This window comes from Ictidomys tridecemlineatus, chromosome 11 (assembly GCF_052094955.1).
Source record: "Ictidomys tridecemlineatus isolate mIctTri1 chromosome 11, mIctTri1.hap1, whole genome shotgun sequence".
NCBI classification, from domain to species: domain Eukaryota; kingdom Metazoa; phylum Chordata; class Mammalia; order Rodentia; family Sciuridae; genus Ictidomys; species Ictidomys tridecemlineatus.
Genome location: NC_135487.1, coordinates 100,729,892 through 100,751,502, shown reverse-complemented (window position 1 = coordinate 100,751,502; position 21,611 = coordinate 100,729,892). Strand labels below are relative to the sequence as shown.

The window sequence follows — 21,611 nt, the reverse complement described above, 5'->3', positions numbered from 1 at the left end:
TATTTATTTATTTATTTATATTATAGCTTTACAGTTATACACAATAGTTGGGTTCAATTCATATATGCATGAAAAACAAGTTTATTTCATGATCCCCCTTTCCCTTCCCAGCCTCTTCCTCTCTCCCCTCCTCCTTCCTCTACTAGACTTGGATAAAAGAGGCAGATGGTTATACGGAAGGAGAAAAAACTAGAAGTAAAAAAATTAAAGGAAGAATGAAAGAACAATAGAATTTGGCTGTTAACAGAGAAAAAGAGGAACAAACAACTGAAAAACAATGCAAAACAAAACCAAAATACTCTATTCAAAACCTTGACCCCAAAAGACAGGGCAAGTAAAAATAACTATATTTTTAAAAATGCTACAAATGAGAAAAAAAAAATGTGCATGTATATACATCCACGAAACAATTGACCCAAAACACACACACAAAAGAAATTCTTAATGAAATATTAAGGCATTGATTGGTCAAAATTGTCAGTGAGAATATGTATTCACTGTTTATGCCCAAGTGTCCTTCTTTCCATTTGTTCATGAACTATGTATGAGCATGAGCATAAGGACCAAGGGTTGTTAAACCCTTCTTCTTTTTGCATTACTCACTAAGTTGCCAGTTGGAGTTCAAAAATTCTCTGCTTCCTTTTTCATCAGTATGAGGTAGGATGGGATGGGAGGTCCGGTCAGCTGGAGTTTTGTCTACACAGATTGGGTCGCACTACTCCCAGGTTGTGGCCACAGCAAGTTCCAAGAGTCAAGTTCCTGCAGGCACAGCTAAGGTCTACTCAGGCCTTAGGGGTAGTGACTGCTCAGGAGAAATTAGATCAACATATGTGTAGAGGCCAGTAGTTACTGAATCTCTATTGGGAATCTGGATCCTGGGAGTCTCCACTCAAAGGACAAGGAAGCCAATTCTTCACCCCTCTACTGCCCATGGTCACAGCCATTCCAGGCTTCCTGGGTTGATCCTTGAGCTTATACACCTACTTGTTCAAATTCCTAACCTGCTTCAGCTGATTCTGCAAGCCACCAGGCTCAAAGGGGAAAGTGAGTTGGGCTCCCTTTCGCCTTTAGACTTGAATCCTCTCTGCTCCTAAGCAAGAGGTTGGGGATTGTTAAACAGGAAAACTAAAAGAGACACATGGACAGAGAGGGCACCAATCAATAACAGTGAGGAGCACATTAGGGGAGGACAGAAGAAGGAAACTCCAGAGACCATAAAAAGAACAAGCCAAACAACCCCAGAGGATTCCCAGCTCTGGGGGCCCTTCTTTTCGGAGAAGTCTATCTCTGTATTTCTGTTGCTTTTACAATAAACCTACTTTGTACTTGCTATCTGTGTCCTGTTCTTCAATTCTTTGCTGAACCAGGAACCCAGCACCCGAACCAGGAACATAGCATTTGCTCACATCTCCCAGCTCCTGCCACAGCTGCTGAAGCATGGCCTCCTCAAGATGGCTCCTGCTTCAGCTTTCTGGGGCAAGTTAATATATACCAGGTATGGAGCAGCCTCTGGATTAGCTAAAGGTAGGCGCTTTTCTGATCTCATAATTTTCCATACTAAATCTGTTTGTTTCTCTGCATTATCCCTCCCTCAATGTTGAGCCAGCACTGCAATCAACAATGTAATCTTTTTCTTTGTTTAATGTATCCAATTTTCTGAGTCTCTAAGACACTTTGATTGCCCAATATGGAGTTACAGTGAAACCCCTCCTTCACCAACCTATTCCTGCTGCTTGAATCTCTGTTCCTTGAACAAAGAATACAGCCTTCTTCCAGCCTGCCATCTTGAATCCCCTGCACTGTTCATTTTTTTAAAAAAATATTTTTTTAGTTGTATGCGAGCACAATATCTTCATTTTGTTTATTTTTATGTGGTGCCAGGGATCAAACCCAGAGCCTCACACATGCTAGGCTAAGCACTCTGCCACTGAGCCACAACCCAGCCCTGCACTGTTTATCTTTGAAAGCTTTTTTTTTTTATTGTTTGTTTCATTTTGACTGGCTTGCGTTGTTTTGCAATGTCTAATGTTTATCTATTTTTCCTCTCATGATTTGTAGTTCTAACCTCTGAAGCTCAAGTGATATAAATATATATGTATATGGACATACAGTCAATCTTTCCAAATATGTCAAAGAAATTTTATCTTTCAATATCCATTGTCTGCTGTCTCTATTCTTTTTTTTCTCATTATGGTTTAATTTTCCTATTTTTGAATGCTTCATAATTTTTTATTGGATATCAGATATTATAAATTTTATCTTGTTTGATGATGCTAGGTATTTTTTGTTTTCTGTAAATATCTGAGCTTTGTTCTGGGATACAGTTGTGGAAATAACTTAATCCATATGACTCTCAGCATTTTAAGATTTAGATTTTGTATTAGTTTTCTATGGCTACTGTGAAAAATTACAGCAAATCCAGTGGCTTAAAATAACAGAAATCATCCTATGTTGCTTTGGTTCCTAACTCCAAAATGGGTCTCCCTGGGTTAAATTAAAGCCCCTCTTTCCTAGAGGCTCAAGGAGAAAATCCATTTCCTTAATTTCCAGCTCCCAGGGGCCACCTACATGGCTTGGTTCATGGCCCTCATTTTCCAACTTCAAAGCCAGCAAATAAGTCAAGTTCTTTTCATATCATATCACTCAAAGCTTTTTCCACTTATAGTTAGGTCCAACTAAATAATCCAGGGCAAACTCCCCATTTCAAGGTCAGCTGACCTTAATTCCATCTACAATCTTAGTTACCTTTTGTCATAGAAGCTAACATAACTGTAGATTCTGGGAGTTAACACAAAAATATCTTTGAAGGGCCATTATTCTATGTACTATCCACATTTAGTCTTGAGCTAATAGTTCCCTACTACTAATGGAAAACCCTTCTGTTCTGTACTCCATGTCCTCAACTTAGGCAGTTCATTAGGCCGGAAATTCAGTTTTCCAGTCATAACTCAGAAACTCTCAGGGTAGTAAGCTGAGAAGTTAAAGGGCTCACTTCATCTGTTTCCCATATTTCAGAGGTCATCATTCTTTATTGCTTGATATTTAATATCTAGGGTAGTTTGAATGTATCTCCCAAAAAAGTATGTGTTACAAAGTTAAATCCCATTATAGTAACATTAAGAGGTGATTAGGCTATGAAGATTCTGCCTCATTAATGGACTGCTACTGTTATTGTGGGAGTGGGTTTATTATAAAAGGTTGAGTTCTACCCTTCACATGGGATGACATAGCTCAAAGGCCCTAGTCAGGTACTAGGCCTTTGATCTTGACTTCCCTGTCCCCAGAACTGTAGTAATTAAATCTTTCTATATGTGGGTTTGGTTTTTTTTGGGTACCTTTTTTAGAAATTTTAAAATTTGAAACAGTCTCACTAAGCTGCTTAGGGCCTCACCAACTTAGATACTGGCTCAAACTTGGTGATCCTCCTGCCTCAGTCTCCAGGATTGCTGGGACTGCAGGTATGAATCACCACACCCGGCTTCTTTACAAATTTCTGAATTTCAAGTATTCTGTTATTACTGCACAAATAGACTAAGACAATGTCTGAAAACTATTGGTTCATACAGTATCTGACATGTTGTTTTTGGTGGAAGGGTAAATCCAGTTCATGTTACTCCATCTTGCCTAGAAGCCTTCCTAATAATTTTTGGTTGGCTGTCAATCATTGTAGCTGTTTATCTTGTTGAGAGCTGGATATTTTTGTATCCTTGAGTTTTGTTCTAGTATTGTTTGCTCCTCCAAAAAACGTTTGAAAAGCTCTTTAGTTATAATACTTTGCCTTACTTCAGTGCTTGGCAAATGTTTTAGAACCATATGCTTCAGTTGAGTCCCCTAGCTTTAGTTAGTCTTTATGACCTTAGCATTATACATCTTTGAGAAATTTTACTCTTTTTATAAGCTTTATGGTGTCTCCTACACTTCCCATACTTAGCAAGTGTCCTTTGGGGAAAAACCAGCTGCACATCTGAAGTCCCCCAGGTTTCCAACTTGCCCCTCTATTAGCTCATAATACTGCTAGGAGCTTTATTGTTTACCTCATCAGATACACTCTGGCTAAGCAAAGGTCAATCCACAGCCCAGACACATAATCAGCAATGGCCCCAAAGGATAAAATGACTATTGATCTCAGTTCACTTTGGACAGTGCTACCTTTTCTCCTGAACTTTTAGTTCATCTAGTTTTAGTTGCTACCACAGTTCTCTGCTGCAACTAAAATTAAGAAGCTATGCCTCAGAATTCTCTGAGTTCAGACTAGCTCTTGATCTGGTGGATCTCTGGATTGTCAACTCCCTTTACTTCATCTACAGATATTCTAACTGTAAATCAGCCTCCCAGACAATCTAGAGAATGTAGCTCTGCTAACTGAAGGAGAAAAACACTACCTTCAAGTTATCACAAACATTTCCAAACATTGTGTATTTAAAATGTCCCCAGCCTGTCCCAATTCCCTTTCTCTTATTTTCTGATGCCAACACCCATGCCACTACTCAGTTCTAACCCCCAACTTATAATTGTGAACAGAACTAGAACTTTTCAATTGATAACAAAAATCCCTGAAAACAAGAAGATAGAAATGTAGGGTCACTTTTGAGTTATCAATGGGTCTGGAAATCAGAATTCCCCCACCATCCCCATAAGATCCAGATACACAGGTCTGAAGTAATCTTCACTCTTTCAGATATGTTTGTTTACCTGATCTTCTCATAAACTGTCACTATTAAGGACTTTGGAAGCAGCCGTGAAGGGCAATTAGGTCAAGAATATTTAAGAAGTATGTGAAACCTACTTGGGGTTTAAAAATATATAGCATATGTACCTCAGGCTTCTGACAAAGGAAAACTCAAGTCAGGAGCTTCCTTCAGAATGCAACTGAGTGCACGAAAAATGCCAACTGGACAGAAAACATGGAGCAGTTCATCTTCAGTGAATTTATCATATTATTCACTCATATCTCTGAATAAGACCATCTCATGTGCATATGTGCTGCTGGATGAAGTTACCACAAAGGCCAGAGGGAAAGCAAAGAGAGATTCAGGATGTCCATGAACCACTTGTCATGGCTGCAGGAGCAGCAGGGCAGGTTTAGAAGGGATATAACAAAAGACCCCAAGCCAAGTAGACCAGAAAAAAGATGCTTTAGAAAGCACATGCCAATGCAAGTTTGGCCTTGATGGAATCATACCGTCATTTTGTTTTAGTGACTAAGCCATGTTTAGGTATGCTTCCAAAGGTGGTGTCCACATGTCATCTACCACTAACTCTAGTTTACAGGCATTATCTGGGCCTAATAGAGTTTTGTGGCTAACTATTTTGCTTCATTCCTATTATCACAGTTTTTCTTACAAGTCCTGTATTATACCTCTACTCCTTCATTAACTTCCTTGTTCTCAAACTGTGGTCACCCCCGTATTGTCATCCTCTTCTCTCCCTTAAGAAAGTTCAACTCAGTTGAATCTTTAAAGGACTAAATAAAGGGGAGGATGGTTGTTTTAGGAGAAGTACAGAAGCCAGCTGTGCTAAAACCCTGTAAAATAAAGGGACAAAACCCAAGAATGATGGTGTTACACTCATATCCCCGAATAAGACCATCTTATCTTAAGGACATCTGATCTGCTGTCAGAATGAAGTATATAATCTATTTTCATACAATGAAGTATATAATTTGACAGAGAAAGCCAGCTAGGGGAGTCCAGGATAATGTTCCTCAAACCCTAAATTTTTATTAGAATCAGGTGGGGGGGCTTAAAAAATACTTGTCTGGATCACACACCAGAGATTTCCATTTAATTGGGATGGAGGGAGTAGACTGGGGATTAATGTTGACAGAATCCTCAGCAGTGATATGAATGTACACCTGGGAATGACAATCATTGGTTTAAGATCTCAGATAATTTCACAGCATAATAGCTAAATGTGCAGTCAGTTCAGAGAAAATGCTGAAAATCAAATCAGTGACTTGGTCTGCATTCCCATAATTAATGATAGCATTGCCCAGCACAAAAAGAGGAGAAAATGTGGCAGATGGAAGGACATCACTAATGTCCCTGCAGCCATGAATTCTTCCCTTTATCCAAATGTGCCTGCCTAGCAATTTACATTCTTCAGATTCTGAGATTATCTAGGCAGACAGATCTTGACAATCAGTAAACAACTTCAATATTATTGCTGTGCAATACTTTAATTTATTAAACAGTTTTATGGGGAAAACCCCACATTTTTGTATGAGTTACATATAATTTTCAGGCAATTCAGGGTCCAGTGACAATTACATTTGGAGAAAAGGTTTGAAATCCATACTTGTTTGTATTCCACTCCTTTGTGAAATATTGAAAAGCAGCCTCTGTATCTCAGCATTAAAGGTTACAAAAAGCACCACTTAATGGAGGATCTCACATATTTTATTCCCTTCAAATTACAGTCTTTATCCCTCCTTTATGACAGACACAGAGCTACACTCCTTCCAGATGCTTTAGTGTAATACCAATCAACATTCTCTAATTCACCAAAATTCAAACAAGACTCTCATATAGGGGACCCAGTGTAGAGATTAGGACTAATCAATAACAATGAGCTTTGGCTGTCCTAAAACCACAAGCTGGGTAAGGTGCTCTGTGAAGTGGAATAGAAAATAAATAAGATCATCAATATCTAACAATATAGATATCCCTTGACCATCTAACTTGATACCTATAAAATCCATACTGTATAGTATTTCACACCAATCTTACTGCAAAAAGTACTGTGCTATACATGATTCAAGTCAACACCATCTAATGTTGAAAGCAATAACAAAATTATTTTTTTACTGAAGCTTATTTACTTCAAAGCACAAGTAAGAAAAACAAATCACACAAGGCCCAAATGAGAATCCTGGAGGGATTCCATTGCTCATAATTGAATTATACAAGTAACCAACTTGGAGGGTTTTTTTTCCTTCCTTCCTTTTCTGTTAAAATTTTTAAAAAGATTTGGCTTTTTACTCCAAAAGTTTAGGTTCATTGCAGAAATCAGTTTTTCAATCTCCAGTTGTGATTGGCACTTAAGGAGAGACAAATGCCTAGACCCATAAAGTTTTGAAAGACCCTTATCCCTACCAGGTCCTTCATTCCATGGGTAATTGGAGTCAGCAGCCCCTGGTAGAAGACAGCAAGAACTTGGCTTTAAGGATGAACCAAAATAATGTTTGAATAAGTTATATAGTGTTCATAAGCCCATGCCCCAAATCACTAGAATGTGAGGATGTACAAATCTCTGAGAATAGGATATATTTCAAACACACACACACATAGACTATTGCATATCATTTTTAGTTGAGGTCAAAATTTTAAAAGCCCTATTTCCCCAATAAAAGCAGGGAATTCAATCATTAGTGTTTCTTCTTCATTTACACCCCAGATTACTATAAATCCTGTCTGGAGATATCAACTTCTTTCCAAACTTCACTTCATTTTAGCAGCATGCATGGAATACTGGCCCTTTTCAAAGGTTTTCTCTCAAATTCTGTAGATTTACAAGGACTAAAAATAACTGGAAAAAAAAGTGAGTGAGTCTGGTTTGTCGGATCCTCTCAGAAACATCTTTTGGATGACTCTTTTACACGTTAATTACACAAGCATGTGCTAAAAAAAGTCAGCACTGCAGGGGTGTTGCCTATAGTGGTTAAATCCCATTCAAGTCTGAACTTAAAGCAACCTACTAACTCTGGTGTGGAAGTTCTCCATACCAGTGAAATGACTAACCTATGTATTTTAGGTAACATTTAACTTAAGACTTTGGTAGAGTCCATCTGACAAATAAAATTAAAGCAGCAAATAGGAACAAGAAACAAAGGGAAAATGTTCCACATAATGCTAAGTTTTGTATAATGAGATCCAAGGATATATCACCAGGTTATGTCTGATTTAAATTTTCTTATATAAAAATGGATTATTTTCAGTTACTTCGTCCTTTACTCCTCAACTCAGTCACTCTTCTTTCTTTGCCCCACAATCACAATACCATACTGCTGTTGTTAAGGGTCAGCCACCTTTTAAGAGCTATCTTCTTATCCTGCCAACTATGATTTAACAAAATTCCTAGAGGTCAAAAAAAAAAAAAAAAAGGTAAAAAATTTATTTTTGCTTTCACTCATTTTCAAATTCTACCACTCTCTTCTAAAGAAAATAATCTATCTCTTTAACTAGCAAATATAAAAGGGTGAGTTATCAGGCTCCCTTTCTTCCTCCCTTTTCCCCTTCTAGAACAGTTTCTTGGTGACAGACCAAAATAGGGTATCTCAGGGCCATTTATTAGCAGGCTAGAAAAGAAACTGTGTTGAAGTAGTCACTACCCAATTCCCCCTACACATCCCTTTCTATACCTACTGGTAGGCACCTATTTTACATCTGGCTGGGCAAGAAGAATTTGGGAAACAAAATCTGTACATTTCTACATTTAAATCTGAAGATTACCGACAATAAAACATACTGTCATTAGAGCCAGACCCAACTGACAAGAAGCCTCTGGTCTGAGACACATAGAGGAAATTTCTTTCCCTGTCCCACAATACTGATATACCCATTTGGAGTAAAAAGTTTAATACATAAACACACAGATAATGGCATTTCAGTACTATTAACAAGAAATGAATATGAAAGAATCCTCCATGTAACCAAGATTTTAAATCCTTCTAGGTGGCCCAATTACTTAATGGATATTGGGTAAGAACAAAATTCCAGCACAACTAAAGACTATATAGGTCCTGAGAGTTGGTTAAAATAGGATTTGGCCTGGATTTTTATAATGGCACACCACTGACAAAATGGTTTGGACCATAAAAGGTTCTCCACAAAAACCTTTTGTTGCAGAAGGTGGCGTTGAAAGGCAAAAGCAGTATTTACTCTCCACAATTAACCATCAATGCACTTAGTAGCTTGCACTCCCTGCTAAACTACAAGCCCACATCTTATTGCCTCATACCTGGGATCAAGGAGGTCTACATTCCCAAAGATAACTGAATTGTCAGCTTTGCATGGAAAAAACAAGAGGTAGCTAAACTGACCTGTAAGTGCCCTTTCAGTGTGGCTGGGTTCATCTTAGCAGTCAAGGAGTCTCTCAACCATCAAGTATGGCCTCCTTCAAGGTTGAATGTTTGACTTGCATTTATCTGTAAAATGGAAGAGCCAAGATACTTGGAAAAAACGTCTTATCTCTGAACCCCAAGGGTGGATTGAATACTTTTCAGTCCATAAATGGAAATCAGTGACCCCACCTCATTACTAAACACATTTTTAAAAAAGCGGCAGAAAGAAAAAAGTGATCTTCTTACTATTTAGTACAAAGACCCTTCCAGGAATACTTTCTTGCCTCATGGCCTTTACATCTTAACAGTTGAGGGAATCCATATGTGTATCAATGAGTCTATATGAACTTGTATCAAGAGCAGTACTTGGGATAAAGATGAACATGGGTCTGGCCATATTAACATAAGAGTACAGTCTCCTCTAACTAAAGAAGAAAATCTTAAGGACCATTTATTAAAAGCCTTAAGTTCTCTACTACAGTCTTTTAAGATCAATGAAAAGGAATTTTTTTAATTAAAGAAAAATGCAGGCACATAAAAATCTTTCAAGGATAAAAGTCCTAGAAGTGTTGCCTGGTCCATGTCTATCTGCAGAGCTGTCTGCTCTGAGAAAGCATAACTGGAAGCAAGGCCAGGCCAAACAGGAAAACCTATGTGCCATACAGTCAAAGCTGTAGTAGCAAATTAAAAGAAAAAAATAGATCTTCTGCATATGCCTTTCTTATAACATTGAACCCATATTTTCTTTAGTAGAAGTTTAAAACAAGTGGTAACAAAGTGGCTTGGGCTTCTGGTGGGCTAAAAAGGAGATATTCTGACAACCATCATCAATAAGGTGGTCAGGTCCCACAGAACTTTCCAAAGGGGTCACTTAACTGAAAGAATTTTGTGAGGGGTCAGGTATGGGATCTGAAGGAGGCTATTAAAGAAAGAATGTGAAATAAGAAAATAAAGCGTTCTTGTGAGGCATTTGTTATATCAAAAAACACAGACTGTGCCACACACTGTGAAAATACAGAGACCCCATGCAAGAGAAGCTGCCCCTGTGAGGCAGAAGCTATAAGTAGGGCAACAGTCTAGCCCAAGTTCATTTTTTGGACACCAAAGGTAGCAGTGGTAGAATCTTCACCCAACAAGAGTTTGCTGTTCTTTCATTTTAGGGAAAAAAACCTCCCTGTACAGTTATCTCTATAGCTCCCCAAAAGGGGTCCTGGTGAATACCCATAGCTGGGGCTAGGCTTCCAATAACCTTCCCTTCATATGTATATGTTTTCTTCTTAAAATAAATTCCATGAACTCATAAAGCTCTCATCTGCAATCAAATGCAAAAGCAGAGCATCCTACTCAGAAGCTCTGAAACACACATATTGGCCTGAAAGCAAATCAGCCTTCCAGTCTCAAGTAAGACTGGTTCAGTTCAAAGGCAAGGGAGAAGCTTCTCCTGAATCCATGAAGGCAAGACAGGATGGCTTCAGATGGGTTTGTACAGCAGCGTAGTGACATACTTCTTCTTGTAGCGATGGGTTGCACTAAGAACCATCACACTGTCCTGCAGAAAAAGAAGCACATGCAGTTAATTTCTTAGTTGCTATGGGAGGCAAATGTTCCCAGCCAATAGTACTACACAGTCATTCACTGTTCACAGAGATAATTTGATGTAATAAAGAGGTTGATTTTAGAGTCAGATCAACTTCAGTTCCAAACTGGACTCCTATTGTTACTGTATTTGTAGCCTTGGGTAATCTACTTAAGGTCTCTAAGTCCTTTTTTCCCTCCTCATACAGAGAATAACACCTACCATTAAGGTGGTCCAGATGATCACACAATATCTGACACAGTACCCAACACATGAAAGGTGCTAAAGAAACTACTAACTTCCTACTATTCTTCCTTCCTCATTTCAAATTCTAATACTGAGCTTAAAACTACCCAAGAAAAAAGAAATACACTGGCATTAATTTCTAGAAGGAAATCTTAAATGCAATGAGAAGGAAAATAATCCTTCTAAAAAAACCATTTCAAAGTCCTAAAGCAGGTCTAATTTCCTTTTAATATCAGGGTGTACTTGGGTTGTAGCTCAGTGGTAAAGCTCTTGACTGGCACATGTGAAGCACTGGTTTGATCCTCAGCACCATATTAAAAAAAAAAGAGAAGCATTAAAAAAAAAACCTCAGTCTTCATTATTAAAAAAAAAAAAAGAAAATCAGGGTTGAACAAAAGAAAATAAATCCTGATATAGAAGAAACTGAGGAATCCTCTTCTCTCTCCTTGAAAAAAATATAGACAAAATCCTCCTTAGAAAGACATTCAAGAAGAGTAAGAACTACCATTTCCCAGACTATGTTACAACATGTGGATAAACCATAGGAGGAGATGGCAGGCTTGTGACTTCAATTGACAGTCAACAAGCAGTTATAGCTGACAAAATTCAATCAGAACCAAAAAACCCAAAGCCAATCCAATTTAGAAACCAATATATCTTCCTACCTTCCCCCCATACTATATTATCCATAATGAATGCATCTTAGGTTAACACATTGACCAAACTATATTAACATAGCCTAAATATGATAGAAGGCAGGTAAAAATCAACTAAAGTTAGGCATGCCTGTAATACTAGTTACTCAGGAGGCTGAGGCAAGTTCAAGGTGAGCCTAGGCAATTTAGCAAGATCCTATCTCAAAATTTAAAAAAAAATAAAATGCTAGAGTAGAGCTCAGAGGTAGAGTGCTTCCCTCGCATGCACAGACCCTGGATTCAAGCCCTAGTAAAATACATGCATATAATCCCAGTAAAGATTTTATAGAAATGAGAAGCAGGTCAAAGAAAGACCTATTTGGTAAACCTGGCATGATGATACAGAGGAAATAACATGGAATTAACATAAGAAGATAGGACCTCAATCCTATTTGTTACTTACTGGTAATTTGACCTTCTCTGAGTCTTAGTTTATCTATAAAACAGGGGTTAAAAATAATACTTATCTCACAAGGTTATTATTATAAATGAAATTCAACAATATATTTTTAAATTTTCTGTATTACCATACAATCTATTAATCTTGGCTCTACCAGTGATTTCCCTAATCTAGCTACACATCTAAGAAATAAAAGCAGCTTGCTGGGAGCAGTGGCACATGGCTATAATCCCAGTGACTTGGGAGGCTGAGGCAGGAGGACTGCAAGTTTAAAGTCAGCCTCAGCAACACAATGAGGACCTAAGCAATTTTGCAAAATCCTGTCTCAAAATAAAAATAATACAAAAATCGCCAGGGATGTGGCTCAGTGGTTAAGAATCCTAGGTTCATTCTCTGGTACCAAAAAAAAAAAAAAAAAAAAAGGCAGTTTAAAGGAAAATCACTGTGGCCAGATCTCAATGTACTTTTTTGAAGACTTTGGAGATGGAGCCACTGAATCTGTATGCTCACAAACTTCTCCAGGTTATTCTGATGATAACCAGCTTATTTTGACAGTCACAAAGCGATATAACTTTATTCTAATAGCCAAACCAGACATGACAAGACAGAACACAACAGATATTTTCATCCCAGACTCTAAAGCAACAGAGAAAGAAAGGCAGACTTTAGAGCTAGAGGGAACAAGGCAAGTCTGGTCACTTTCTCATTTACCTACTACACAAGAAAGAAGCAAGCATTCGGGTATATACAACAGAGACATCTAAAAGTAGTTCAATTCCACATTTAAAAAACCAGAAAGAAGTCTTACTATCACATTCAAGCATTCTTTGAACTAGAAACAAAACTTATTTTTCTGCAAATGAAATCTTACTGCCATAAACTCAAATAAGTAGGTGGTATAAAGATTCTATCCACCCAAAAGAAACTGGGAAACAAAAAAGAACATTTAATCACTGGACAATTCAGCTAGCTAGAACGCAGACACAGAAACTGAGATTTAAAACAAAGGATGCATTAGCTAAAAAAAAAAAAAAAAGTTTTTCTTAACCACTGCTGTCACCTTCAGCTAGTAGTAGTTGAGCAAGTAACCACTGCACAGTATATGTTACCCTTATCCCCTCATATAAGGGAGATGTGAAGAACCAAGGACAACACTTACCTTAATAGACAATGCATAGAGATGGTTCAGCATAACATGGTTGGGCTCAGGAAGTAGGGCTGGGTCACACTAAGAGACACCAAAAAAAAAAAAAAGAAAAAGAAAATCATTAGTTGCATGGACAACAAAATAGCTTACTCTTTCTCAGAGCTCTTTGGCACTGTTAAGAACACCTTATCTCCTTTCAATAATGTATCCACTCCAGTGCATATCAATAATACATTCTTATTACAGAAAATCTGGAAAATTCTCAGTTCAGTGCAGAAACCCTAAGCATCAAGATGTGCTATTCTTAATAGAGCTAAAACAAAAATCTTGCCTACAACAACTATGGGAGATTTGCACTAAATGACAAAAATAATTTTAGTGAGAACCAATGAGAATAAATACAGAAGTCAATTTTATGCAAATAAAAATTATAACTCTTTTGTATACCCCCAAGTGATAAGTATTCCTTATCTCATGATGGAAATCTCAGAAACTGGTTCTAGAATATAGTGTGGTCCTGATTTTTTCAGGAACAGAGACAACTATAAACTTTCATTTTAGTTCCTGAAGATACAACCCAGCCTTGGTAAAAGGAGTTTATAACGATATTCCTATATATAATTTATAATCTCAGTATACCTTTATAATAATCCCAATTTCTAGGATTACTGAATTTTGGCCCAATTAATCCTACAGTTCCCCAGATGCTCCAGAAATATTCTCAGGATACTTACAGAAATATTAGTGTCCTTGTTAAGAATAACTTGGAGTAGGTGAGGAGGAAGGATGGGTGGGGATTTGAATCTCTCTTCAGATCGAAATACATACATTTCTTGACCATAAGGCCCTGGGGGTGAACTGGAAAGGTCTAAAAGATATTTCCACAAATATAAGGCAAAGTAGGAAAATTAGGATAATGCATGAAAAAAATACATGGCCACTAATATTAAATATAGAAGTCATGGATCATAACTTGTAACCTACTGGGTCTACAAGTGTTAAGTAGCACAAGGAAAAAGTTACCCAACACAGAAACATGATTCCATGAAGAGGAGAGGGGTCCTAGACTTGAGCTCAGAAAAGAGCTACCCCATTTGTCATCTATACAACCTTGGAAAATCCCTTTAACACAATCAGTTTCCTCATCCATAAAAATAAAAATAATCTTTGCCCTATTTCCCAATATTTCCAAGGAAATCAAAAACATAATTAAAAATTTACAAAATTTGGGGGCTAGAGGTATATTGATCAGCGATCAAGTGCTTGCCTTGCATGTGTGATGCACTGGGTTCAATCCTCAGCACCACATAAAAATAAATCAATCAAAAATAAAAGTATTATGTGCATCTACAATTGAAAAAAAAAAACTTAAATATTTACAAATTTTTTATTATATTCAAAAGAATTGCAAAGTATTATTTTTTTAAAAGTCTTTCTTTTTTTTTTTTAAATATTTTTGAGTTGACAATGGATTTTTAATTTTTATTTATTTATTTATATGCGGTGTTGAGGATCCAACCCAGGGCCTCATACACGCCAGGCAAGTGCTTTCCACCGAGCCACAACTCTTCAGCCCTATTGTGGTTTTTTTTTTTTTTTTTTTAAAAAAAACTACTTTTCCCCAAGGACTACTAACTTGTAGGGCCTTATAAAACTATAGAATTGCAAACTGATTTATCAAAATAACAAGATTAAGTTGAGTAGTTTAATAAGACAAATGAAGCTCATCTAACCTCTGCTGGGTGATACCACCAAAAGTCAATGGAAAACTTGAAATATTATTAGAAAGAGTTTTCAAACATTAGGCTAGAGCCCACTAGTGGGCTATAAAAAATATAATAGCAGCTATGTGCTGTGGCATAAGCCTGTAATTCCAGTGATCCAAAAAAGCTGAGGCAGGAGGATCTCAAGTTCATGGCCAGACACAACAACTCAGTGAAACCCTGTTTCAAAATAAAAGGAGTTGCCAGACATGGTGGCACACACCTGTAATCCCAGTGGCTCAGGAAGCTGAGGCAGGAGGATTGTGAGTTCAAAACCAGCCTCAGCAAAAAAATCAAGGTACTGAGCAACTCACTGAGACCCTGTCTCTAAATAAAATACAAAATAGGGCTGGGGATGATGCTCAGTGGTCGAGTGCACCTAAGTTCAATCTCTGGAAACCCCTCCCAAAAAATAAAAAAATAAAAGGGGTTGTGGTTGTGATTCAGTTAGTAGAGGGTCTCTGAGTTCAATCCTCAGTACCAAAATTAATAACTAAATAAATATTTTTAAAAAACAGAAAAAATACATCACATGAAATAAAGGTAAATATTATACCACATATTATACTTCTGTATGTTTTTGTATTTGTGTTCTGGGTTGCAAAGCAAAATAAATGTCTTACTGTAAATCCTGGTTAAAAAGTTAAAGTATACCAGACTGAGATGTTTTTTGCTATATATAAAAAAGGGGACCTAAATGTTCATATAAGAAATATGTGTGTATATATACATATGCAGATATATGCAGGATTCAGAAGATAGGATTCTGTGAAGATATGGAAATACAAAACAAAATTAAAAGACCACTTTCATGAAGGAAATTTAAAAACCACTTTTGGGTTATAAGAAATACATGGCAAGAAAGAGCAAATACTATAAAATTACCTCGACAAGATGTCTCAGAACTTTCCATAGAATCTAGTTTTAAAGCATCAAACACCTCAAAATCAGATTTCTTGACATGGATCAAATTGTTAATCGTGCCAAGCTGACTGGTAACCACAGGCTGAAACAATAAGCAGAAAAAAAATTCTTGAATCCCCTTTTCAAATTCCTTTCTTCCATCCAACCTCCTCTCTGTTTCTACTAAAGGTGAAAAATGATCATAATGGGAATCTCCATCTTTTATCTCTAGAAGAATTCTGTAGTATAGGGGAACTGCTACCCATCAATTCAGATAGCAATGACAGTTAAAATGAGGCTACTAAGTCATGGGGACCTTTGTAGATCAAAGACTTACCTCTGATGGATCATGAACCCATTGTCCATCTACAAAAAACTTGTATTGGTGCTCTCCCTCGGGGAGGTCCAGGATGGCAACGAAATCATTATGGCTACAGCAGAAAACAGAAGGTCAAACAGTCAAGTTCCTTTTAGAAGACAGAATGTTAAACAATAAGTGGTATTTACAGTATTGTACCAATGACCTCTCACATCCCTAAGCCACTATATCCCTCATGTAAAAAAAAATAATGTATAAAATCAGGTCTTTTTTTCTTTATCATCTTGGACATATATTTACCAACCCTTCCAAAAATTCTGGTTCTTAAATCAATGTTTAGAAAAAAATAGTCAACGATCTCCCAAGATGGTTCACCTTAGTATAACTATTTTGCTCCTGTAGAACAGATCCATCACAAGTATAAAAACCATAACAATGAGGTCTGGAATATAAAAGTACTTAAAATACTTTCCGTATTTTGGTGAGCCATTACTAGAAAACCAATTGATTCACTATTGCTCTGCAAGCACCAAATAATACTACTATAGCAAACTTCACAGTGCATTTTGCTTTAGTGCAGAAGTCAGAGCAACAGATTCAGTCAGTTACAGATTTCCTCCAAGCATAGAAAAGACTTGTGTAAGGGCTGGGGTTGTTGCTCAGTGGCAGAGCACTTGCCTAGCATGTGTGAGGCACTGAGTTTGATCCTCAGCAGCACATAAAAATAAAAATAAATAAAGGTATTGTGTTCATCTACAACTGGGGAAAAAAAAAAAGACTGTGTAACACCATCCTAAAAAATACACCCACAAAACTGTTACAATTTCCCTTGAGGTAATGATATTTTAAGTGGTAAAGCATTCGACTCACAATGAGGTTAAAATACAATGCCATTGAGCTGGGGTTGTAGGTCAGTGGTAAAGCGCTTGGTTTGCACGAATGAGGCCCTAGGTTCAATCCTCAGAACCACATAAAAATAAAGAAAAAAAAAGTCTATTGCTAAAAAAAAAAAAAAAAAATGCCATCGATACTAAGTGGTCACAGAAAGGGGCATATTCTAAAGAGAACATCTAGTTGAGTGAAGATGGGAAGTCCAGCCTGTTCACTCTTATTAGAAAGGAAATCAGGTCTCTATTCCTGGACCCCTTAGCCTCAATCAAGACACTTATCTTCTTCACCTCTTAATCAGTGGAATCTTGGTGCTCCAATTGTTGAAGGACCCAGAAATGAAGACCTCTTTGCCTCCTTCAGACCAGCGGATAACAGTAGGCCGGGCCTGCTGGGTGGGCTTTACAGAGTCGTCCAAATCTTGCTGCCATGATACAAACTCTTTGTCCCCAGGGAGCTGTAAGAAGGAGTAGGTCATCCCTAGAATAAATTGTGACCCAGGGATTCTTAAAAGATCATTCTTTTTTTTTAGGGTAGAGAGGGGTGCTAGGCTTCAGCTATGGAGACATGCCTTAAAATTAGAAACTAATCAGATTTTTAACAAACCATAGGAAAAGAACTTATCTTGAACCAAAAATGGTCAAATGGCTTATGCTCAAGTGCTGCATGAATCAGGAGTCTAACTTTTGAGTCTGCAAATATTACTTACTCTGTCAGAGCCTCAAGATTGCCCTTGAAAAAAGAAAAGAAAACCCTACTCCCTTACTGCCATTTAACTCATAGGCAGGCAATTATGACATGCTTCTGAGTACCTCTTAAGGGAGAAAAAAGAAAACAAAAGATAGCTATATTTTTAAAAATTGTCAGGTATATATTTTTCACAAGCAACTATAAATAGCTCTCAATTATCAGCTGTAATGAAAGTTACAGATACCAAACTTCATAAGTAATTTATAAACTCTATTTTAGCTAATAGGATACACAATGAAGAGACATTAAAAATTTAATATCAAAGGTCTGGGGAAGCAGCTCAATGCCAGAGCACTTGCTTAGCCTGTGCAAGGCCCTGGGTTCAAACCCCAGAACCACAGATTAATCAGTTAACTAATAAAAAGAAAACTGGATCATTGACTTTTATAAAATGGAGAAATAGTGGGCTGAGGATGTAGCTTAGTGGTAGAGCACTTGGTCTAGCTAGTGAAAGGCAGTACTGCTAAAAAAAAAAAAAAGTGGCTATGAAATCTTACTTGCTCACCTATGCCAAGTTTATTCTATTTGAGGTATAGGAATGCAAATTTTGGCACCTCAAACAGCAAAAGATAAAACAGTTTCCTTTAACAAAAACAATTATATAATCAAATAAGGTTTGCGTGATTCTGAATAACATTAACTCCTTAGTTTTTTGTTTTTCATTACCATCCTTTAGACCAGTAGTTGGCAAACTACAGCCAGTAAGCTAAGTGCTTTTATAAGGTTTTTACTGAAAAGCAGCTACATTCATTTGTATACCTTTTATCTACAAATGTTTTCATGCCACAGTTGCAGAACTGAGCAGTTGTGAAAGACTGAGCTACAAAGACTAAAATATTCACCATGTGGTCCTTTACAGAAAATGTTTGCTAAGCCCTGCCTTAAATTGGCTTAAACTTAAATTGGTAAACAGATAAATAAGATCATACAGTGTTAAGTAAAGATATTACCAAACAAAATAATGTGCATTAAAAAAAAAAAACTAGCTTATTTACTTGGGTTTTTTTTTGGGGGGGTAGTTGGGGGAAATCAAGATTACAATATGAGAAACTAGGCACATAATCTAAAATAAAATCCAAGATCCGTGGATGTAGTAGATGTGAGGCCCTGGGTTCCAGCCCCAAAACAGCAGAGTAAGTACTTAATTAACTAAAAGGAAAAAAAAAAAAAAAGCTGAAAAAAGAAAACTGAAGGAGCTTTTACATTATTACAAGGAATTAGCTTAAGAGAAAACCTATCTCCATATTCTCAAAACAATGCATTCTGTCTGACTGGGCTGCATTAGAATTACAGGAATTTTTGCATATGCCTAAGAATAATCTAAGATTACAATTCAGATATAGGGATCTGGAAATCTATTTTTAAAATCAAAACAATGCATTCTGTCTGATTGGCTGCATTAGAATTACAGGAATTTTTGCATATGCCTAAGAATAATCTAAGATTACAATTCAGATATAGGGATCTGGAAATCTATTTTTAAAATCATCCCAGATAAGACTTTGATTATGTTAAAATAAAGAAAAAAAACTCACCTTTTTGGGTACATTAAAAATACAGAAATTTGTAATGACATTTGGAATTTGCTTAAAAAAAATTGGTGGAGAGACAGTAGAATTAGGGTATGGTTGATATACATTCATTTGTGCTTGATCAATGTCTAAACTTGGTGAGAGGTACACAGAATTCATTATACTATTCTCCCTACTTTGTAAATGATTCAAATTTTCCATAAAGTATTTAAGCAAATCTTAGGTGATTCCAAAACACAAATAAGATGAGAACCATTGAATTAGTCTGCTGAAAAAAAGGGTGGTATCCAATGTAGGCCCCATGGCTACTGTTTCTATCAATTATTTTACAACTTAGGATTTTTCCTTTAGAATCTGAAGCCACAAACTATTAATGCTCCAAATTTTGGAACAAAGCCCTTCCGTTTAGGACGTGACATTTCTGTGGTAGGAATGAATGCTGCTGACTACCAGAAAAATTGATTACTTAAAGTAAAACAGCAGAACCACCAGGGAATAAAAGACAAAACAACAACTAAAATTATAATTTGAAGAAGTTTTAATAAAATATAGAGGCAAAGAAAAGGGTAGGGTAAAAACCCTTAGATTTAGATGGGATTAAGAATTATATGACCCATTTTCTTACTTCCCACTTCAATCTTCCAAATGGCAAGATTGAAGTGAGGGAAAGAATGATCCAGAATAGGCCCCAATTCACACAGAACAACTTGGTTTTTATTCAAGACACCAATGACTTCAGTCATAGCTTGACAAAATACTTTGACAAATACAATGTACTTAAATCCTGAGTCATTGATGTAGAAAAGTGGTAAAACTACAATGAGGTCCATCACCTTGGGAAAGCTTTAAAGAAGTAAATATATATGACTGGGTAGACAGACCAAATGAAGAGGAAGAAGTTCTGAAGTGGAAGAGAAAAGAAAGGAATGGAGAAAAAGCCCCCAAGAAATGCTCCTTTCAATCACTCTCATTTCTCCTTCTATGATCATGTTCTCAATTGGGATCAAAAAAAAAAAAATTAAACCTAATATCTAAATTTCATGCACTACCATTATGGCAAATAAAACTAAATTCTCTCCAAAGCTTCCACACATACCCCTAATCACCTCATTCCCTCCATTTTTCTATTTCATCCCTGAACAGCCTACCAGAAAGAATTAAAAGTATTTATGCTGACACTTCTAAGTGATTAGAAACATGAGGATGGTAATCACATTGCTGTCAGCTCCATCTGTCTTTTCTGTTAGGGTGAACACAAGTGGCCTCTTCCTGTAAGTCCTTCAACTGAAAGCAAGGTCTTCAGGTGGGTATTGTTGCTTTTAGGCCAAGGAAATATTTTGAAGGACTAGTGTAGATTGGAGCTATCTGAGAATCACTGGCTCTCCCACTTGGAGAAGCTGGCCTGAAAGCACATCCTGTCACCACAACTACAAAGTATAGGACAAAAAATGAACAGTCAACTAAATGATGCCCTTTATTTATCTTCAACACTAGGCACAAATATTCAAGTAAATAAGTGGTGGCTGGTCACAATCAGGCCAAAAGGGATAAGGACCCAAAGTACAGAGTTCCTAATAGAGCAAAAGGGATCCAAACAAATAGAAAATTCAGGGGCGGGGGGGGGGGGGATTCACTTAGCCATTTCCAGGAAAATGTATGTTAGGGCCAGCGGTTCAAATAAATTATCCTCACAAGTTTTCCACCCGAGTCTACAACCTATAAATTCTCAGAAGAATCAAGGATGGTGCGGGCGGGGAAGGTGTCTATAGTTTCTGCCTTAAAAATGTGCCTCAAGGCTTAGTTAAAATACCAAGAAAACAAGAACTACACGTCTACCCTATTTTGAGGCGGCACCACAAGAATTTACGACCGAACACCTCTGTCCCCGGGAAATCCCTTAAAAAAAATAAAAAATAAAAAAATCCCGTAACTCAGTTCAATGTGATGAAAAAGGAGCCAAGGAAACACGGAGCCCGGAAGCCAAGCGGCAGCTGCATGGCCACGGTCGGGGGCCGCGGAGAGGAGTACCTTGGAGTCCGGCAGGCTGAAAACGCTGGGGTCGTCGGTGCTCCCGACCATGATCTTGTGCTCCTTGCCTGGGGCATGGCCGCCGCCGCCCTCCGCGCGTGCAGCCTTGGCGCCGTGGCGCTCCCCGGACACCCGGTCGCTGGTGGTGTTTCCCATGGCTGCAGCTCGAGTCGGGGGCCACCTGGCGTGAAGAACTACACCTGGCGGGGAACACCCCAGCGGCCGCGTCAGGGGCACACCCGCCCCGCCTCTGCGCCTGGGGACCCGGGAAGGGAATCCCCGCCGCAGGAAACCACGCCCCGT

The 21,611-nt window shown here is 37.6% G+C and overlaps 1 protein-coding gene across 4 annotated transcripts; it reads right to left on the bottom strand.

The window, feature by feature from the left end:
• Window positions 1-6,159: 6,159 nt before the first annotated feature.
• Window positions 6,160-21,464, bottom strand: Prkab2 (protein kinase AMP-activated non-catalytic subunit beta 2). Of its 4 annotated transcripts, XR_013427986.1 has the most exons (9): window positions 21,309-21,464; window positions 17,289-17,455; window positions 16,129-16,222; window positions 15,774-15,894; window positions 13,860-13,993; window positions 13,138-13,206; window positions 11,982-12,014; window positions 10,567-10,610; window positions 6,160-9,145 (listed from the first exon to the last, which is right to left on the bottom strand). XR_013427986.1 is itself a non-coding variant. In XM_013366069.4 (8 exons), the coding sequence occupies exons 1-7, from the start codon at window positions 21,462-21,464 to the stop codon at window positions 12,006-12,008; spliced, it is 750 nt and encodes a 249-aa protein (XP_013221523.2). In that variant the 3' UTR covers window positions 6,160-10,610; window positions 11,982-12,005. The 4 variants fall into 4 exon arrangements, 3 of the variants coding, with proteins under 3 accessions (XP_013221523.2, XP_077883035.1, XP_077883034.1); XM_013366069.4 differs by having other exon boundaries at window positions 6,160-10,610; XM_078026909.1 differs by lacking the exon at window positions 11,982-12,014.
• Between the last annotated feature and the right edge of the window lie 147 nt (window positions 21,465-21,611).

What these genes read in the sequence shown, in the direction of transcription:
- Prkab2 (XM_078026908.1), bottom strand. Translation starts at nt 21,464, where the DNA reads ATGGGAAACACCACCAGCGACCGGGTGTCCGGGGAGCGCCACGGCGCC. An exon ending in AAGATTCCACTGATTAAGAG is followed by an intron (nt 16,223 to 17,288) that starts GTGAAGAAGATA and finishes TTTCTGCTGTAG; the next exon opens with CCATAATGATTTCGTTGCCA. An exon ending in GGGTTCATGATCCATCAGAG is followed by an intron (nt 15,895 to 16,128) that starts GTAAGTCTTTGA and finishes TTATTGTTTCAG; the next exon opens with CCTGTGGTTACCAGTCAGCT.